Source organism: Stegastes partitus, unplaced genomic scaffold (assembly GCF_000690725.1).
Source record: "Stegastes partitus isolate 25-593 unplaced genomic scaffold, Stegastes_partitus-1.0.2 Scaffold988, whole genome shotgun sequence".
Classification (NCBI taxonomy): domain Eukaryota; kingdom Metazoa; phylum Chordata; class Actinopteri; family Pomacentridae; genus Stegastes; species Stegastes partitus.
The window spans coordinates 94,306-115,223 of record NW_007578719.1 but is presented as its reverse complement, the minus strand read 5'-3'; the positions used below and the strand labels follow the sequence as shown (position 1 = coordinate 115,223).

The following is a 20,918-nucleotide window of genomic DNA, read 5'->3' as shown; positions in this document are numbered from 1 at the left end:
GAGTGGCTCTTCATTTCTCAACCACTTCTGTAATTTGGCCAAACCAGTGGGGCTGAGCCACGGAGAAACCCTCTAATTGGATGGAAATGCTCTTAAATGGACTCTGTGATCAACATGATGATGCTCATTCCTAACTATGTGGCAGCAATGATAGCATATATCTAATATACAGATGGGTGACAAACTAAAGGAAAAACCAACATAAGGTGTGGGGCCAGTAAGCCTTGGCATTGTTCAACTCACTGAACCCTACTGGAGGGATAGATCACCACTTTCCCACAAGATACAGCATCATTCGATCTTTTGATGATGGCGGTAGAGAGCCAGGTCTAACACGTAGGTCCAAAATCCTTTATAGGTTTTCAATTGGGTTGAGGTTTGGTGACTATGAAAGCTGCAGCATATGATTGACATCATTTTCATCATCATGAAACCATTCTGTGACCCCTCGTGCTCTATGAGTGGAGAGATTGTCATCCTGGAAGAGACCACTTCCATCAAGATAAAAATGTCATCACAGGATAGAGGTGATCACTCAGGGCAATCTGACTGCTGAGGCTTCCAGGTGAACCATTCAGAAAGAACATCTGCCTCTCAGTCCCGGTTTCTTTTGCTTATTTAGAGCTGCTTCTGCTAAATCTAAAATGTCTCTAAGAGTCTCAATGCACTCCCAGTGTCTGAGGAACTGAAGCTACTTGTGTTTTTGATGTCACCACAACAGAAGCAAAATTCTTAATGTGTTGTGCAGCTAACTTGGCCAGTGTTACCATTAGCTTTCAGAGCCATTTCCAAGCAGCTACTCTGCATCGCTAAAATACTGATTTTATAGCCACAATGTCATCTGAAAAACTCCCCAAATACAATAGTTAGAACTGACAGCTGTGCTTTGAATTCAGCAATATTTTCATGTAACGTAATCGTTCAGAGAGAAAGTTAGAAGAGATAGAAAGTCCTGTTCTCACATATTAAATCATGTCTGTGTCAGCTGCTTTGCTCTGTTCTGTCAATTACAGATGCTGGGAGAGTCTTCTTTCTGAAGGGGGCGTGGACAGCAGCAGATCAGTTGCATTTAAACCTACAGACACTGGAGGAGTTTAGTACAGGGCTAAAACCAGGGGTTATGCAGTCATGGTGAAATTAACCATGTTTGCAGCATTTTGAGGTGAAATTTTGAAAGATGCATTCTGGGGACTGTGAGACTTTTAATGTTTGCTGAAAAGGAGCACAATGTGGGATCTTTAATTTGCCACCTGTTAACCTTTGTCATTTCAGTCAAGCATCCAAAGTGCACTTATCACTTCTTAAAAATCTTACATTCACACCATCAAGGGAATGTGTCTAAAAGCACTTTATTAATCATTCAGAAATCTCATTGTACACAAAGTGTAGAATTCATTATCATACCAATGCCATACTGATATAACTGAGAGTATTTTTCTGCAGTACTTATCTCTATGAACTAGAGGAATTAATTGCATGACAATCTGAAAACATCCATAAAGTTAAACTGTGTTCATGTACACACACATCAGCCCTGAGGGAAAATCACTGAGTTGCAGTTTGAGCAGGCGGAGCTGTGCACTGCATGGCACACTTATAAACCTCTGGACGCTCTCCCTCTGCTGATTTCCAGCAGGAACAGTCACTTTGGTCTGCAGGCCTGGTAAGTTTGATGATTATAATAGTGTGATGCAATTTTAAAAACCTGTTTATGCAGAAAAAAAGGGATTCTGTTTTGCGTATTTAGAGATATTTTTTATTAGAGAAAAATAGAGATTTGTAATCAGAGTTGAGCTGATATTAACATGCACCAGTGACTGCTGAATTTGGTTTCTGTACATCATTTGATGACAAAGCAGATGTAGAGTGTTGTAAATAGACCAGCTGGTTTAAACACTGTCAGGAACAGCTGCTCTAAATGTGTTTAAAAGACTTACTTGTTGACAGAAATGAGGTTTTATGTTATTTAGATAACTCACTCCCCTACTTATCATATAGCAATCAAAATTAGACCAGGATACACCTGCCTTAGTTAAACCTATGCATTTGATATGTAAATGAATCAATCATAAATGTGTCATAAATATGACTTTAAGACATTAATTGGAGAAGAAACTAAAGAATGGACAAAGACATGCAGAAGTTCCTGTAAAGATGTAAAGATTACAAGAGGAGATGTTGAAATGTCTGCCAGTTAAAAAGGTTTTGTGCACTGACTTGAGAAGGGTCCTGTAAAGCCTGACATGGGCGGTAAAAGTGATGTGAAATATCTGTTTGTAGTCTGTAGAAGAGCCTTGAACTCTGACAAACATTTTATACTGTAAAGGAAATCCAGCTGTATGTTATATGTTTGACTGTATGTCAGAATTTGGACACAAATATTCCGCAGTACATAAAATGTTGCTGAACTTGATTTAATATGATAACAGCATTAAAAATATCAATTTCTTTCCATAAATGATAATGCAGTTTTTCTCCTCAAGAGAATTTTGCAAAGTTGAAAATAGAAAGCTTGCTTAATTTAGCATATTGCTGCAGGATTCTGAATTTTAAGGAGCTGCATCCGAGCTGTCCATATAAAATGGCATTAGAAAGGTGGAACCTCCACAACTCAAACAGAGAAATTGAGATTGTCTTATTCCCTTTTCATGGTGTTTTGTAAGCAGAAATGTGCAGTTCCTTTATGTAGGTTTCTGCAAGTACGTGTTCTCAAATTCCCAAATAGTGTTTTTCCCCTCTTGGAGGTTAAGCACTTCTATCGGATGGGTCCAACACAGAAGTCAGAACTGTAATTTGTCCTTACTGTTTCTCATACATTGAGCAGACGTCTGGCTGTGGACTCACTGTTTGCTGTAGTGGACATGCCAAGTCTGACTCCTATTCCTTAGATGGTATTGAAGATAAACGCTACAACCGCATGGGGTTGCAGTGTGTGAGTTTATGACCACGGGCTCTTCTCCTCTGGGACTGAAAATGTGTTTGGACCTCCACAGCATCCTCACTCGTTCGTCCAAATGACTAAAATCAGGATATCTTTGTGTCGTGAAAATAGAAACAGCTGTGCATGCATGAAGTGTAAAAGTTATTTGTTACACATCTGACTTTAAGCCTTCTATAAACCTCCAGTATGCATGCATGTAAACACAGTCAGAGAACAACAACACAAAGAGCAGCTGACAGATTTGTATTTAATGACATGTTTAGCTGTGTTTGATTCATGTTTCCAATAAAAAACAAAAAGACCTGCATCAAATTAGTGTGATCCAAATGCTTATGTCTGCATGGAGCCTGTGACAAGTGAGAGAGGAATACGAGCTGTCTTTTCAAAACAAGCACAGGGGATTTTTTTAAAAAACAGTTTCGGTTAAAACGTAGTCATTAAAAAGAAGTTGTGAATCAACTTTGCCAATTGAGAAACTGATACAGGGGGGAGTTCAGCTGCTGATGTTTTTGTTCGAGTACAAACGAGTCTTTGTTCCTAAAAAGTGGTGCGATTTGACGGAGGAAGGCCTTCTGCTCTCTGGTTGTACAGGTGGGACGCTCTAAATGAGAGAGGAAATGGTTTTCCACATGAGCAAATTGCAGCAGGGGTAGAGGTGAGCATTAGTGACTCTGACGTTAATGGAGTCATTCATCACTGATCAGTCTGCCACACAGTAGATGTGATGTGTGCAGCAGAATGATTTATTAGTAGATTTATTCTGAAAGTCCATCTCTGTCTGTTCCACTGTTTGAAATGTCTAATATCATAGAAATGCTTACTTACCAACGGTAACAATGACATTGGCTTTCCAGTTGTGGGTTTTCTGGAAAGCTGCTTCATGTCGATCACAATGGAAATAAGTTATTCTTGGGTGACCACTTTGTATAGCAGCAGGTATTTCCTAGAGTAAACCATGCTCTCCGTCCTCGGCTTTGCACTTTGCCAAGCTGGGACACTACAACTAACGCTGCCTGTGTAATTCCTTAAAAGGAGGCCGAGTACGCCATCCGAGCTGTTGGGATGCGGAACAGGGAGTGCACATAGCTGCATCTATTTCCATTGAGTCCCCAGATGAGGAGGAGACTGTGGCTCAGCTTTCACTTTGGATTAATTTATCACATTGTGTCACCAGACATATTTAATTCCAGTCTATGATCACTTGGGCTCAACATTGTTTTATCAGGAAGCAAACAGCAGTTTCCAACTGCCAACTGATTATGGACTTGAGCCCATTGCTTTGCACAAAGGTGATAAGTCACTTGCAACTCTTCACTTTAGCAGTCGATGGCCTTCAGCCACAAAACGACACACGCTCCGTTTCAGCCAAACTGTACCCAAACATTTTAATGAGCAACAGGAAAGGTCACCACTACAACATGTTGTGGCTTGTAAAATGTGTGGAATTTGTATCCTGGTCATGGACTTTTTCAAATGTGACCATGTTTGGTCATGTGGAGAAAGCAGCTGTGGCTTCATGATTGATTGCAAACGCCTCTCTGGCAACTGTTTATCTATAAGTGTGTTGAAGCACCTTTAACAGGAACCTTGTCTGATGATGCGATATGGAGTAAGCAGAGGACCTACACACGCTATATGTTTTGTATATTTAGTTGAGGTGTTAAAATTACAAAGAGAAAACTAAGCTACAACACTGATGTACTGCATCTCTACTAATTACAATATGTGGAGATGCACCTACTTACATCACAAAGACCGGAAACAAGAAGGAACAGCTATCCTGGTGCCATCAGAAGATAACAAAATTAACATTTTGTGACACTATTTACAGTGTTTGTACTCCTGAGCAATACCTGGCTGAACACTAATTTGAATCCTGATGGCTAACTGTAACGTCTGCTTGCATCAGTCTCTAGAACAATGCAGGACTGATTACAAAAAAAGCGAGTCTCAAACATCCAGCTGTCTCCATGTTTTTCCTGAACATTTCCTGATTGGTCTACTTGCCAAACCAAATGCTAATCACGCATTAGAAACAGCCTTGAATGTATGTCTCAGCCTCTTTTTGATGTCTGATTAATACATTTGTAGACACTCTGTAGAGACGCCATCATCAAGTCAGTAATTACAAAGCCAGACAATATACAAATAGCACATGGTGCCTACACAAAGCTAAGACAAAGGAGAGCCATGCAGCTGATATAATTATGGAGTTTTAAGTGAAAGGCTTTTAACTTTTGTGTTGGTTACAAAGCACTAATGGTATTACAGGACTTATTCTGGCCTTCAGTGGACCACTTGAGGATTTCTCAGGCTGAATCCTAGTTGGCTTCAGAAACAAAGAAATCAAACGTGGGCTTACTGTGATTTAAATGTTTTGATGAGCAACGCTGGAATTAGATACTTCTAAAAGCCAAATGTTTTTTCAAGACTGTATCCATTAATCAAATTAAAGAAGTCACTGGGTTAACTTCATAAATCCACAGCTCTGATATTAGTCACTGCCTAAAGATGAGCTGTATTTGTGTGGCTGGAGTAACAAATGACATATTCAGTCATTTCTATCTAAATATGCCAGAAACCTGCTTTTAGTAGACTCTACTGAACCTGTTTGAACCCTCTCAACGTTTTCTTCTACAGTATTTTGCAGATGTGGCCTGCACTTTATTATTGATCCTGAATGTTTTTGCAGTGTAGCTTTCATAAAAGGGAGTTGTTGTCTTTATAGTTTCTACTCATCACTGACCAGGTACATCAGGACATCAGGTACAGAAAACGTGTCTTCAAGAGCTGCAGCTGGTTTCTGCTGGTGAAGTTCTGTTTGTGCTCACTGACTCTCAAAACTCTATGTTTGTCAGGTTTAATGTACACCATATGTTAGATTTTTGTGCATACATTTTATTATTTGTCAGCATAAGAGATGCAGTCCTCTAACATAAAACATGGTGTAATGCCAGCAATAGTTCAAAATCTATTGCAGCAGTATTTGATTTTGGGAGATATGATCATTTTTAGTGACCAGGAGGCTGGAGATGACTAGTTTAGCTTCATATGAAAACTGGAAGAGGTGGAAACAGCTAGCCTGGCTCTGTCCAAAGTTGAAAAGAAAAAGAGAGTCTCTGACTCTCTGAGGAAAGGCCATGGGACCCCTGGGGCGTGGTTCGTGTTGTGTGACACTGAGAGGTTGACAGTGGATCTTTTGGGTCTTCTGGGTTGTGGGGTGGGGCCTCTGTGGATCAGGCTTGTTCTGGCAAATGTGGATGCCTCATCAAATTAGGATCTGGGGAGTTTCAGGAGGTCAAATTAAAACATTGTGCTCTTTGCCGTGTTCCTCAAGCCATTTCTGTACAGTTTTTGCAGTGTGGCAGGGCACAAGATCTCCCAGCAGCACATTGGGTTATAATTAGATGATCAGTGTTTTTTAATGTTGAGGCCGATCTGAGCACAACTACCAGCACTTCTAAATGCTTTAATCTACATTATATTTAATTTGTAGCCAGAAATAGAGAATGTAAGTATAATTTTATTGGGACTTGTTGCTGTTTGAATATCTTGACACACAATCGGTGAAGCCCTCTTAGTGTCTGTAGAGTTTGCAGGCTGCCATGGAGATGCTGCACACAAGTACACAGACACCACATGTGTGATCATGTTGAACACATGAAATGTAATGCATGGCTTGGAGATTTGTTTGTAGAAGGCATATCTTTGAAACTACAGCCATACTGTTTCCTTTAGCTACCACTTGTTATACTAAGCTAGGCTTATTTCCTGCTGATTGTATCTAGATAGTTAATGTTCAGACATGAAAGGGACGCTGATCTTCTTATTTCTTATTTCTTACTCCAAGTAAGAAAGTGAGTGACCACTTTTCCTTTAAAGGCCACATTCTGTCACAGTGTCCTCGAGTAGCTGAACCTCCAAATAAAGCTTAGATTTCCAGCAGTAAATGTAAAATGGTATATTTAGACATTTGTCCGAATGCATGTAGGACTATTTTTTGCCAAGCTACATTTCATGTTCATACCAGACAATTACGTGAGGTCAGTAACTACTTGGTCGTTTTAACTTGAAGTGTCTACTTCAGTCCAGCAGAAAGCCAGAACTGTGTCCTTGTCAAAGTTGCTTTCCTTATGTGTTCGTTGATTTGTTGCATTTACATGAATGCTCGTGAGCAGTGTCTGGTGACTATTAGGTTGCATGAGAAGGACCGTGGAGCGGTAGGAGAAGAAAGAAAGAGATCCTGCAGTAGTGTTTGGCAGTCAGAGCAGGCCACAGAAGTGAGAGCAGGTCCTCCTGACAGAAATCAGTTACAGATGTTCATACGTGTTAGGATCTGTCCTGAGCACTGGTCATGTGGGAATGATTTGTTAACTTGATTCCACCTTGTGACAGAAAGTCTGGTTTGCACAGGGAAAGCCTGTACTGCCTATGAATTGAACGCGTAAGGACGTGTGATGGACAGTTTCCGTGCCAGAAGTTGCTACAAGCAGACATTTCTGTTTAAATTAAAGTGGCATTGTGATCAATGCTTCCAGCTAAGGGGGTTATGTTTTTGCATTTGGATTATTTCAGCGTTAGAGAAGGAATATTTCATGCCAACAACCTACCATAGAAATCCATACAAATCATCTGTCCAGTGATTGATGGGACAGCTTTTATGGGGAAGTCTCAGGTTAATGTCTATGTGCATGTCGGTGTTTGAGCATCCACATCTGTGCACTAAGCGGGTGGAAAGGTAATAACCTCTCGCTGTGAGAGTGGTGAGTTTTTAAACTTGAGAAACGGAGAACTTTTCTGGCCTTGCTGGATTAGGGCCAATCCAAACACAACTCTGACATATCTGTGAGGTGTTCGCCTGTGTGTCAGTCAGACTTTGCTACTCCATCAAGTTTATAATGCTCCAGCTCCTGCCTCAGAAACACAAACCAACCTTTGTCACCTCTGGACCTTTGCTGGTCCACAGCTGTGAGGGAGCGATGCATAGCAGTTTGTCTCATGTGTGAATGAGGGAGGAATTAAATCAGTGAAGACATGGGATCTGGAAAACTAAAATTTCAGTGTAAAGCATTTATAAAACATCAAAATGATGATAGTAATCGTAGCTACAGTGATACTAGTAATGACAAAAACATGTGTCTACTCTCCTGTGAAGAACTTTTTTGTGTGTAATGATGAGTAATGTAAAGGAATGAATTGTGTGCTGGTCAAATGCATCCTGTGGGAGAGAATCCTGCAAATCTGTTGACATTAAACCAACACATTGTGTTTCAACAACATACACCCACAGTGCAGTAAATAAAATAAATACTGGGGCGAGCATGATAAGGCTGATTGCTGTATTCATTCTAAAGTTGTGCTACTGACTTCCCTTTTAGTCCACATTAGTCAGATGGACTGCTCTTCTCACACAGGCTGTATTTTGCTAACACAAACTATAGGTTGGTGAATTCTAGTCATGGACAGAAAGTGTTTGTAAATGTCTGACATATGGTCGTAACACTTTACTTTAACCCACTGTTTAGTATTTAAAAGCATGTTTATCCTTGTGTAATAAATGGTTTATAGCACACTATAATGTAGTTGTGATCAGATATAAGGCCATTTTGAGTTAGAACTGTTTTTAATTGTTCATGGATTCTAAAAATCAAAATAAATAAATAAATAGAATCTGGTCTTTCAGATTCAAAGATATCCTAAACTCCTATTATTGTTTTTACAGTAGTACAGAGTCCTCCTAGACTCAGCTGAGGCAAAAAAAAGACCCACCTCTCTACTTTTGGTTTATAGACTGCACATGAATTTACAAAACGCTACTTTTTGCAAAGTCATTTGCAAATCTCTACGCATGGTTTACAAGTCTGTGCAGTGGGATTAAGAACACGAGAGCTTGGTTTACACCCTGACATTACAGATTTAGGCATGGCTCTCCAAGCGTTATATGGGTTGCAATAAGTCACTTTCCTGTTCTCCAGTGAAGCAACGTGTAAAAAAAAAGTGTCATCCTTTTCCCGGAAAGCTCCAAAGTGTCTACTTAGAGATGAAGCGGGTGTTTTAGAAAAAGGCCTCTTTTGGCCCATTCTGTTTGTAAGTCTTAGTGACTGTATATGGTATTGGCCATTGTGAAAACTAAACTGTTACATCTTGTGTCCCATTATGATCCCTGTTGGTGGGCTCCTCTGAAGAGCTGACGATACTGGAACCAAAAAAAAAAAGGGACCAAGCTGAAGTGGCCCTTTTTAGTATTAACCTTATATATGACCGAGATGATCGTGAAGCTAGGTGTTGTTGAGATTTACATTTTATGATATATCACATCAATGTAAGGGTTGAACAGAATAAAGTCCATGAGTGCATAGTTGAGGTTTGTTTCTTAATCAGTGTCTTTGGACTTTGGATTTTCAGTATTGAAAACCTGACATCTGCTGCTTTAAGTGCTACAGAAAGGCCCTTAAAAGCAATAACTTCTGGAATTTGTACAATTTCTGTTTAAAGGACAAATAGTTTGATGCCCTTTTCTTCGTCTCTTTGCAATTTCAAAGTACATACGTGGAAACGTGGGCTCGACTGTGCTTATGTAAGTTTGATGGTGACAATGGAATCAGCAGCATCTCCAGTGTAAACCTTTTCTTTTTTTTATTGCTGCAAGTTTCATAACTATCATCCTACTCAACAGTAATTAGTATAGAAACATTTAGATCACTCCATTTTCTGGCTGTGAAGCACAAATTATTTCTTGAGTCTTGGTTTTCCTAACGCTTTCCTTTCCTAATGTTAATGTTTTTACAGTAGAATGTTTGTTCTGCAGTTTTCATATCTCATTCGAGAAGCGGTGCAGTGTTTGTATTAACTGGGTAAAGCAGTAATGGCTGTGGGCACATGTTTATAGTCAGTGGGTTGGACATTTATTGCTTGTTGACAGTGAAAATGGCAACCTTATGTAACAATCTAGAATAGTTGGATCATCAGTTCATCTTTTGAAAAAGTGAATTTACCAAAGTAAAGCTAAATGTGTTGGTCAAAAGTACATGTGGTGATATGACAAAGGAAAATACTCAGTTTGTCTCCCTCATAACGGTAGTAATAAGGACTCACTGCTACTGGATAGGCGGTAATTTCTTTACGACACTCCTTTTTAAAGTATTGTGGTCTGTATCTTTTATGGCTTGATATACTCTCCCAAAGAGTAATCACAGGTACTCAAAAATATGTGTTAGAAACAAACAAACAAACAAATACTTCATATTTATTTGTATCACACTAATTGAGCTTAAATTTCTGAAGTTTTTTGGCTCAGATTTTTAGTTCTTTTTCCTCCTGTGAGGGAAATGGCAAACCTTTGTGAAATCCCATTTCAGAGTTCAGCTGCATTCACACTGCAGTTCTTTGTATGTGTTGGCTGGAGTACTGCCAGACTCTCATACAGACCTAAGGTGGTAAAAAAAAAAGTTGATAGTAGCTGCTAATGGTGCAGCTGCAAAGTGTTCATTGTTCGAAAAAAGTAAAATTTAAGATCGGCCTTCACTGGCGGTGATTTAGAATTGTTAACACAAGTCGACTTAAGAGGTTTTAAGAGCAATGAATGAATGATGTTCTTCCGCCATATTTCTTCAGTGCTGACAATTACATCTGTTTCTGCACATTTAACCTTTAAAATTGTCTAGATTGTGAATCTAATTTCTTGCTCTGTATCAGCCAGGAGGAGTTATGCAGTTAGTGACTTGGCACAGGCTGCTATGGTCTTACATAAGGGCCTCAGCTTTGGGAAATTACCCCACCGCTGCAGGCCAGGGGACAGATTTATTATTACTTCATTAAAGGCTTTGGGTTTTGAATTGATTGCTGTAGTTGCACACTGGATTGTAGATTATACACTTTGGCATCCTCGTTCCAAAATGACCATTTTATCTGCAATGGAGAACCTCTAACGAATTCTAAATGCATTTGTCATCATGTCCGATGCCATGGAGCCTCAGTAAACCTGAGAACTAAACAAGATTAAACAGCGATAAGGGTCAGTATGATGAATGAGGGGTGTTTTCTGGGGCATCTGTCAGCCTCTACAATTAGATAAAGAATTGTCTGTAGATTGAGGTGGTCCAGTGGATCTGTGAGCGTCAGTAGTCAGGACATGGGCAAGTAATTGTTTATTTAATCTCTTTTTACAAGAGCGAAAGGTACAGTGACAACAGATGAGACAAACAAGCTCAATTTAGGCACGTTTAGTACTTTAATATATATGAAAATGATGACAAAAAGCAGAAATTGTGCTGATTTTTTTCTTGATTACTATTAAATAAATGAAAAGGAAGTTATTTTTTAGATTATTAGATGGTAAAAAGAATTAACTTGCTATCAAGGTTTTTGCTATTTTGTTTATCTATTGTTAAAAGAAAATGATTTCGGCCTGTCTTTGTTTTTGAGTTTAGGATTCGTGTTATCCGGTAAATGTTTAAACTTTCTTGGTAAAACATGTGCATTGGAGACCTGGCCTGTAGTTTTTGGCAGCGAAGATCGCACTATCGGTTGATTTAAGATTAATGGCCTAAAACAGAACAGAGCGATGGAGAGAGAGTTAGAGACGGCGATAAGGGTGGTAGTCAGGGAGTCGAATTAATTCTGGGGAAACCTGAGTAAATATGGACAGACACATCTGATGAAAGCCACTGTAAATCAGAAAGAGTAAAGTAAGCAGGATAAGACAAACCAAGTTTGAGAAGGTCTGGAGTCAGAGCTCAGGGAGAGAAAAGTGAGACAGAGGGAGAGAGAACAGGAGGCTGAGGAGGAGGAGGGAGGCTGAGAGAGAAACAGAGGGGAGCAGAGAGGCAGGCTTTGCCTTTTCTGGTAGTTAAAGTCGCTGAAAGAACAAGCAGGAATTCTTTGTGCTGCAGAAGGGCTGAGATATAAACCAGACTGTAGACGCTGATATATGACAGGAGACGACACACTGTTGCCCATGGACTAAACTTTAGCTACTGCTAAGGTATTGTAAACCAGCAGGCACTGTAGATTTTTTTTTTTTTTTTACATATGTCACAAAGCTGTCTTGGGTGGTCCACTTGTGTGATGTGTTTCTACTGATCGAATGATTATGAGTTGCTTTTAAAATTTTATTTATCATGTTTTCACTGTAATGATGAGGGTTTGTTACTTCACAAGCTGTAAAATTCCCTCAGTGATGACATGAGATTTTGACTGTGTGCTGCATTGAGGGCTGCTATCATGTTTGTGTCTTGCAGTGAGAAAGTGAGGGGAATCTTTTTGGGCATCATGGACGATGACTTTGACCGCCGCATGGAGCAGAGGAGGCAGAGGAGAGAGCAGATGCGCCTCGAAGCTGAAAAGTGAGTAATCTCTCTACAAATATGTAAATATCTGTGCAAAAGAGCTCATGCATACACACAAACACACAGACATGGACATGCATAGTAAATCCCAAGGGAAATTCAGGCTGAAAAAAGGTAAATACAAACACTATCAAAGGACAGAGGACATCTTGCACAACATCATCCTAAGTCATTAGTCTTTGACTCATAAAAAAGCTGATCAATTTTATATTTGATCATCAGGGGCTCACATTCTCCCACTTTTATAAACCACATCTGCAGTTGTTGCTGAAGTTATTACACAGCTTCTGCTCTCACGGCTCACGTCCCATCTATCCTGTGTAGTGTGGAAACACTTTAAAAGCTCCTGATGACAAACTTTATGATCATGCAGTGAACCATGGAAGTTCAAGACTCTCAAAATGTTTGTCTTCAGATCTTTTTTTCTGTGTGTCCTCTAATCACTCATGCAGTCTTACAGACAGATGCTGGGCGATCCAGGCTTTCTGTGCGTGTACATATGTTGTTTGATTTAGCTTCCTGTGAGGAAGTTGTGTGTCTCCACGCGGAGCAGCAGAGTGGAGCAGACAGAACTTGGATGGTTCTCTGGTGATGACGGCTTAATGATCTCCTCTGCCTTTTTCTCTCATTAGGGAGTCAGTCAGCTGTGCTGCTGTTTGGATTTATCTCTCACCCTCTGTCGTCTCCCTCTCTCTTTTTGCTCGGATAAATGTAACACTGTTAAAGAGGTGGTGCTGGAGTGCACTCCTGTAGTGTGGAGTGGTGGGATTAATTATATCTTAACATACGATGAGCAGTGATGTACAACTTTGAAGGAATGAAGAAAATTCAGATTGGGATGACTTTCACAGCAGCCCACGTGACACAACTTACTTGTCAAAATGATACAATACGATACGATACGATATACTCTATTGTCCCCTCAACAAAATGTTTCTTAGAGTAGTGACAGAGACATGTCATAGTCAACCACATACTAGTGTACATATGCACCCACATTCAAGTGCCTTTAGTAAAATCCAACACAACATATTGCAGTTTAACAGGATATTGCACAGCTTATTCTTGAAATATTGCATGATACAGTTAGATAATTTACTGTACAATTTAATATTGCACATCTTTAACCACTTTGCACAAATTAAAACAACATATTGCCTGACTGGTAGAGATCTGAGCACAATTCAGTTTGTTACAGGGGCAGTCACATTAAATAACTTCTGCATATGATTAGTTAGTGATCATATAGAGTAAAAATGAAGTGATTAGCACAGTTAGCACTGCAGTTTTATTTAGATTAGAGCCACTAAAAAAATAACACTGAGATGAATGCATTTTACTTTTTTAAACAACATGATGATGATGACCACCTATTTGAGAGATCAATGCAATCAATCATGGCTCCACAAGTCCAGTACTGTCATATCAGATGTGCTATCAGAGCCACAGCAAACAGAGCGTTCCTTGCAATTTTCTCACAGTTGTTGCAGCCAACCCGACCAGCCGTGCCAACCCAGCCTGCCCTGCCTTTTTCTGCCTCCCGGCTCCTCTCTAAACGCTGCAGACACTGGAATGTTTTCACTGTCATTTTTGTTTCAGCGCGTGATCGCCTGCTCTGAAACCTTCAAACTGTGACGGAGTTTCTTTCCTGCATTTCACTCAATGCTCCTGATAGCTGAATACCTCTCATCACGTTTCCCTCCATGTATTAAGCTTCACGTCCCCCAGATTGTAGCTGTAACACTCTGTCAGCAGGCCTCTAGCTCTGAGTTGAGTAATATCTGATCGAATTTCTTCCTTCGTGATTTCTTGGGGTGACCCATGATATTTGGATGAACCTTCACCTGCAGATTTATTGGATTTCCACCTCGTTTGGGCCTTTGTTTCTGGTTTAAAGACAGAATGGATTCTTGTGGTTCCCATCCACCTCTTCCTCGAACAACATCTGTGAATCATTGCGCTGCGGTTTCAGGAAGAGCAGAGGAAATAATACCAGTGTGCTATCGATGGACCATTTCAAGCTTTCTCCCTGCCTCATAAAGCCTGGTGTTGCTTGGAAAGATACTGCCAGGCAGGCTCAGAAATCTCTGACTGTGAATACACTCACAGTTGGATGAAGGTCAGTGACAGGATGTGAGAGAGATGAGGATGATGGAAGAAAGACAGCGGGGCAAGGAATATTTCATCATGTGTTCATGTCTTTTTTCTTCTCTCTATCTCTGTCTTCCACTTTTTCTCCTTTTTTCCAACGATGTGGCCTCTGTTTAACGATTAAGTACCAAGGGTGGGAATTAATTTGCAGTTCTCTCATCTCTGTCAATGTGACATTTTTATGTGTGCTTATAATGTTTTTTAGTCTATTTTCCCACAGTTATGGCATCTCCCATGTCTGTCATGTCTTCTGAGGTCAGCTTAAGATGGTCCGGCCTATTTAAATAGCACCAAGCCATTGTATTGGGATTCCTTAAGCTGTCTAAAAAATTGTGACAAATCACCAGATATATATATTTTTTGCAGTAAATACTGTGCATCTGTTTGATTTGTGTGGGGTTTTTTTGGCGTTTTTTTCCCCCTTCGGGAATTGCTTTTTTTTTTGGGCTTTTAACCCAAAAAAAAATAAAAAATTGGAGAGAAAAATTCACTCTTTGGCTCTTCGGCTGAGGTAACATTGTCTTGTGCAACAGGATATTGGTACAGACAGACTTGCCAAAGCTACTTTGCAACTTCTTTAAATAGCTGGTTTTGGTTTTGGTTTACAAGCATAGACAATTTTGTGGTGATATCAAAATGTGTTGCTGTAAATAAAAATGCAGCTAAGAAGTTTCATTTGCCACTCAAGGATGTATTTTACAAAATTCTTGTTACCTCAAATGTACCATCACAACTAAGCAACCTCAATAATTGCATCTCTTTGTGATCATCCAGGTCATAAAATTAATGTAAAATGAAATCTAGGTTGAAGTAGGTAAAGCATTTTTTTCATCTGCGTCAGCATGTGATTCTTTTCTGAACACACTGTGTTTTAGCACATAAATCTGTCTGTGTGCTGCTTCAGGGGGGGCTTCACCAATGAAGATGATGAGGAGGAAGCTCGGGAGCGAAGGAGGCGTGCGAGAGAGGAGAGGAAGAAGATGAGAGATGCAGAGGAACCTGGAACCACCGATGTGATCGATACGAACAGGTACAATGTAGAAGTGGTCTAGTAGTCTGCAGAGAATTAAGAGAGTAACGTCAGGAAAACAACTGCAAAGGAGATTCACAAGGAAGCTGACAGAGAAACAGAAACCCTCTACCTGTGATTTCAGTCTTTCCATTAGTAGAGCTGCTCCTTAAGATTTGAGGCCTGACGATGTTTGTTGTAAAGAAGAGCGATGATGAGCACGTTTTGCCGGTAAACTGTGTTCATTAACAGTAGTACAGCATTTGTTTGATTTTTCCCTGTTGCCTGCAGGATGTATATTACTGGTTGTTGACTGAAAGTAAGTCGTGTTTGCAGCCATGTCAGCAGCTGCAAAAGTATTGCTAGTTAGCTACACTACACCAGGCCTTCATTAAGTAATACAATTATTTTTTCGCTGTGTTCAGAACACCACTGACTGTACTACTGAAAAATAGAGTTATTGAGTAAAGGCACATAAATACAAAATCACAATTACCATGAAGCTATACATATACTATTTATAACTATTGTGTTTTTGAAATTACAATTAGTATTGTTGGGGTTGTGTCCATAACTTTTGACTCCTACATTGAGGAAATCTGTGGCTTTGGGATCATTTTGTCAGCATGGTTTGGGTCCACTTATCTCCTTAGGAAAAAAGGGTCACTGCAGATCAGTGCAAAGTTGTTCTGAATGGTCACCTTCATCATTTGATTAAATATTTCAATCCCGATAGGAGTGGTCTCTTCCAGGCCCAATGCCCCCATCTAGAAGGCTGAAGGAGTCATTGAATGGTTTGAGGAAAATGCTGTGAATCATATACTGTGTCCTTCTATGAACGTCTAAAACATCCAACAGTCAAAACCACGTTCTCAAGAAACCTGCATTTACAGGTTGCTTTTGTAGATGACCCTGCAATTGAAATCACACAGATAACATTAAACGTAGCAAAGAGGAAAGATAAATAACAATAATAAATCATTACAATACCATATTTCACCTCAAACCCTCCCCAATACAATATATAAATACAGTCTCAGCTTCCAGAATCAATGCAGCATTAATATACTCACATAAATGGACACAATCAATAAATGAAGCTGGGAATGTCTGCACTTTTTGAAACTTCTGTAAATGGTTGTCCTTCTCTTATCCACCTGTCTAAGAATAAACATGTTCAAAGAGTTCCTTTGTCCTAATCATAATTGATTGAACACATTTTGTTTTTCCTCAAGCTGTTGAGTCCAAGTTTTATTTAGGGAAAAAAAAAAGTTAGAATAAAAAAGCCCCACATCAGCACAAGGACGATTTTTAAAAAAAAGTTTGTTATTGATAATCCCCTCCAGTTTCAACATTTGGAGCTGCTTCCAGCGGTTGTGTGGTTCTTTGATTGATATTTTCTCTGGTTATCCACAGCAGAAAGATCCACAAAGAGACTTTTGGGTTCATCAGAAAAAAAAATAAACATTTGATTGTAGGATTTGGAGGTTTGGAGGTTTCAAATGTTCAAACAGCACTTCTTTATGACTAAAGCATGTTTAATGTTCTTTCAGTGTGACGGAGACCGAGTCCTCCACGGCCGGTACTGAAGGAGGAGATGATGACCAGGCTTTGCTGGAGCGCCTGGCCAGGAGGGAGGAGCGCCGGCAGAAGAGGATGAAGGACGCCATGGAGAGACAGAAAGACCTCGACCCCACAGCCGGCACCACCAACGGCACCGAGGAGGCGGAGGAGCAGTCGTCTATCGACGACAGCAGACAGGAACATGCAGGGGATGAGGAAGAAAAGAAGGAGGAGAAATGTGCCCAGGAAGAGGTGGCAGAGGCTGATACTAACTCCTGGAGGAAAGACGAAGAAGACAAGAAGGAGGATGAGAAGGTAAAGTTTCGAGGTCATTCTGAATAAAATCATGTACTTTCTGGAGACAAAAGGGTTTTATATTTTCATGTTTTTCCCTTTTGACAGGAATCCACTGAAGAATCGCCAACACCAACCACAAGGAATGAAGTACGGTCTTTTTTATTTTTCACTATTTTCATTTTGTTGATGGATGTGCATAAAAAATGACAGTGAATAAATAGAAGTTGTTTTTTTTAGGAGGAGACTGAGGAGAAAACTGCAGAAACGGAGGTGAAGGATGAACAGCCCAGTTCAGAAAACAAAGAAGAGGAAGCTGCTCTTGATGTTGACAACGAGGAAGAAGAAAGGAAGAGGAAAGAAGAAGAAGAACAACAGCAAAAAGAAATGGAAGAACAGCAGAGGATAGAGGAGGAAGAGAGGCAACGAAAAGAAAAGCTTAAAAAAGAGGAGGAAGAAAGGCAGCTAAGGGAGGAGGAGGAGAGGAGGAAGAGAGAGGAAGAGGAAAAACAACAAAAGGAAATGGAAGAAAGGCTTAAAGATGAGGACGAAGAAAAACAGAGAAAGGAGATGGAAGAAAAAATGAAAAAAGATGAGGAGGAACGACAGAAACAAGAGATGGAGGAGCGTCAGAAGAGACAAGAGGAGGAAAGGCAGAAACAAGAGATGGAAGAAAAACTGAAAAAGGAGGAGGAGGGAAAACGAAAAAAGGAGATGGAGGAAAAGAAGAAGAAAGAAGAGGAGGAAAAGCGAAAAAAGGAAATGGAAGAAAAGAAGAAAAAGGAGGAGGAAGAGAAGCGAAAGAAGAAAGAGCTGGAAGAGAAGAAGAAGAAGGAGGAGGAGGAGAAGAGGAAAAAGGAGGCTGAGGAGAAGAAGAAAAAAGAGGAAGAGGAAAAACGTAAAAAGAAAGAGCTGGAAGAGAAGAAGAAGAAAGAGGAGGTATTGATGTGATTTGTGGGTCAGCCGCTTCAAAAACACGGAAATCTGAAATGAAGGCTCAGTATTAATGTCCCCATTTGTAAAGTAACACAATACAGACACTTTAATGGAGCACCAGTCCGTAATCCTGAAGATTAAATGACACAGGGACCACATTTTATTTTTCCAGGCTTTGTTCTAGCTTGCAGATATTTGCTGTATGATATGGTTTTGTGGTGTGGTCACAGTGCAGTCTCACTGTGTTGCTCCCTTCACTTTACATCTGCTTTGCGGTCACTGCCAGGCCTTCTTACTCCAACTGCGTTTGATGGCTTTTTTGTGGGATGTTCAGCATTGTATGTTTCCACTGAGCATGCTGTTTCTGTTATTTAATTTATCTTTTTTTTTTTAATTTCTCCATCTCACTTTTCTCTTGTGTAAAGGAGGAGAAGCCGAAGAGATTTGGGTTTAAGGAGAAGGTAAAACTACACTGACCGTCATTCAGTATGCGTTATTACGTGTTCTTTTCTAATGTGTGAGATATAAGTAGAACTGTTTTCCCTCTTTTTGCAAGAACGAACCAGCCAAACAGAATGGCAGTCTCGCTGAGAATAAATTCAAGAAAATGGAAAAGACACCAAGGTAAATCCTGCCAGAATTCTCATCTCATCAGTTTCTAAATTACAACTTTCAAAAATGACTTTATTTTTCATGTTTGCATGCACTCGTATTAGTCGATATGTAAAGAAAGAACTTTGTAATTAATTTCAGTTCACTTCATTTCATTTAGGTTAATTTCATTTCAGTTCAGTTCAATTCAGTTCAGTTCAGTTCAGTTCAGTTCAGTTCAAGTAAGCTAAGTTCAATTTGGTTCAGTTTGGTTTGGTTTGGTTTGGTTTGGTTTGGTTTGGTTTGGTTAAGTTCAATTCAATTCAATTCAATTCAATTCAGTTCAATTCAATTCAATTCAATTTATTTTTAGTTTAAATCAGTTCAGTTTAGTTTAGTTTAGTTAATTTCAAGAGTATTGGTTCAGATTTAATCAATCAGGTTCAGTTCGATTCATATCAATTCAATTCAATTTAGTTTCTATACACCGCTGAATCTTCACTAGGGTCGCGGGGGGCTGGAGTCTATCCCAGCTGACTTAAGGCAAAGACGGGGGACACCCTGGACAGTTCACCAGTCTACTGCAGATGAACAGAGCCCAACAAGCACACTCACATTCACACCTATGGACAAATTTAGAATCACCTTTTTAACCAATTTTGGACTGTGGGAGGAAGCCAGAGAACCCAGAAAGAACCCACGCTGCACAGGGAGAACATGCAAACTCTACGCATAAAGATCCCAGGCATCCAAGCCGGGACACGAACCAGGGACCTTCTAGCTGTGAGGCAACAGTGCTAACCACTGACTCACCGTGCAGCTCAAATCATTCAAGTTCAGATCATTGAATTGAATGAAACTACCAATTCAGTGTTATATCTGCTTAGAATAAAACAAATAGAATCAAAGCTAAGCGTTACTTCTAGACTTGCAATGCCTATAATCATCTTCACATTTAATCAGTATGTTTTGACATCTGAGTTAAACAACTGTGCCCGTTTTGTGAGCAGAGACAACACCAAGGCCCAAGATGCGGAGCAACAGGAGGCCGAGCGTAAACTGCAAGAGCTCAAGCGGCGACGAAACAACGCAGAAAGCGAGGAGTTCGAGAAAATGAAGCAGAAACAGCAGGATGCAGAGGTTGAGCTGGAGGAGCTGAAGAGGAAGAGAGAGGAGAGGAGGAAGGTCCTGGAGGAGGAGGAGAAGCAGAGGAAACAGGAGCAGGAGGACAAGAAAGCCAAAGAGCAGGTGTGGACATTTAGGAATTAACTACCACTGAAATATTCCACACTGTGAAGTCTGTGTTCCTCTAAAAATGGAGGATGTGAAGCGTTGTTGTTCTTTAGTTGGATTTGGTTGTCTGAGAAATAAAGATTAACACTGAGAGAAGTTAGTTTGTAACTGATGACAGATATTTGACAGCAAACTGGGGTGTTTGTTGCAGGAGGAGAGGAAGAGGATGAAGGAGGAGATTGAGAAAAGGAGGGCTGAGGCTGCAGAGAAGAAGAAGCAGAAGGAGGAAGAGTCCACAACACCTGCTTTTGCTATCAGCCCTAAAGGCTCCTCTAAGGTGAGTTCAAACGTTCACACTTCTTAGATTTATTCTACAGGTCAAACAAACAAACAAAAAAAAGTACAGCGCAATTCAACAGTAACGTGCTTTCTCAATTACCTCATGTCTTGGTTTTATTTGCACTGATTTTGAGATTAGAAAGAGAAAGATGGACAGACAAGTTGCAGTTTTTCACTGCTTTGAACAGCATAAGCGTAATGGCTCCCTACATCTCTAGAGTGAGTCTAGCATCTCTAAGCAAAAATAATTAGTTTGTATGAACACACCCTTTAAAATGATCACAATTGAGCTTTTTAGTCTATAAAACATAGCCACTCTGCACTCTTTAGAATAAATGTTTCATAATCTTATTGAGAGTTCAGTCTCTTTTCCAAGAGAGTTTTTAGTCATCAAGAATGGCAAAGACTGATATTTTGAAGGTATTGAGCCAAAATGAAAATCAAAATTTAGAATTATACAAACTCCAACATAAAACTTAGTTGAAATGGTTTTATTTATGTTTGATATATGCTT

The 20,918-nt window shown here is 39.9% G+C and overlaps 1 protein-coding gene across 1 annotated transcript in view; it reads left to right on the top strand.

Moving 5' to 3' along the window:
* Positions 1-1,568: 1,568 nt before the first annotated feature.
* The window catches only part of LOC103366876 (non-muscle caldesmon), a 30,253-nt gene continuing 10,903 nt past the window's right edge, over positions 1,569-20,918 (top strand). The window contains exons 1-8 of the mRNA XM_008294733.1: positions 1,569-1,663; positions 12,181-12,285; positions 15,344-15,469; positions 17,002-17,326; positions 17,414-17,455; positions 17,546-17,727; positions 19,843-19,921; positions 20,277-20,402. Of these exons, the coding sequence (XP_008292955.1) occupies positions 12,212-12,285; positions 15,344-15,469; positions 17,002-17,326; positions 17,414-17,455; positions 17,546-17,727; positions 19,843-19,921; positions 20,277-20,402 (954 nt within the window). The 5' untranslated portion in view covers positions 1,569-1,663; positions 12,181-12,211. The remainder of the gene's footprint in view (positions 1,664-12,180; positions 12,286-15,343; positions 15,470-17,001; positions 17,327-17,413; positions 17,456-17,545; positions 17,728-19,842; positions 19,922-20,276; positions 20,403-20,918) is intronic.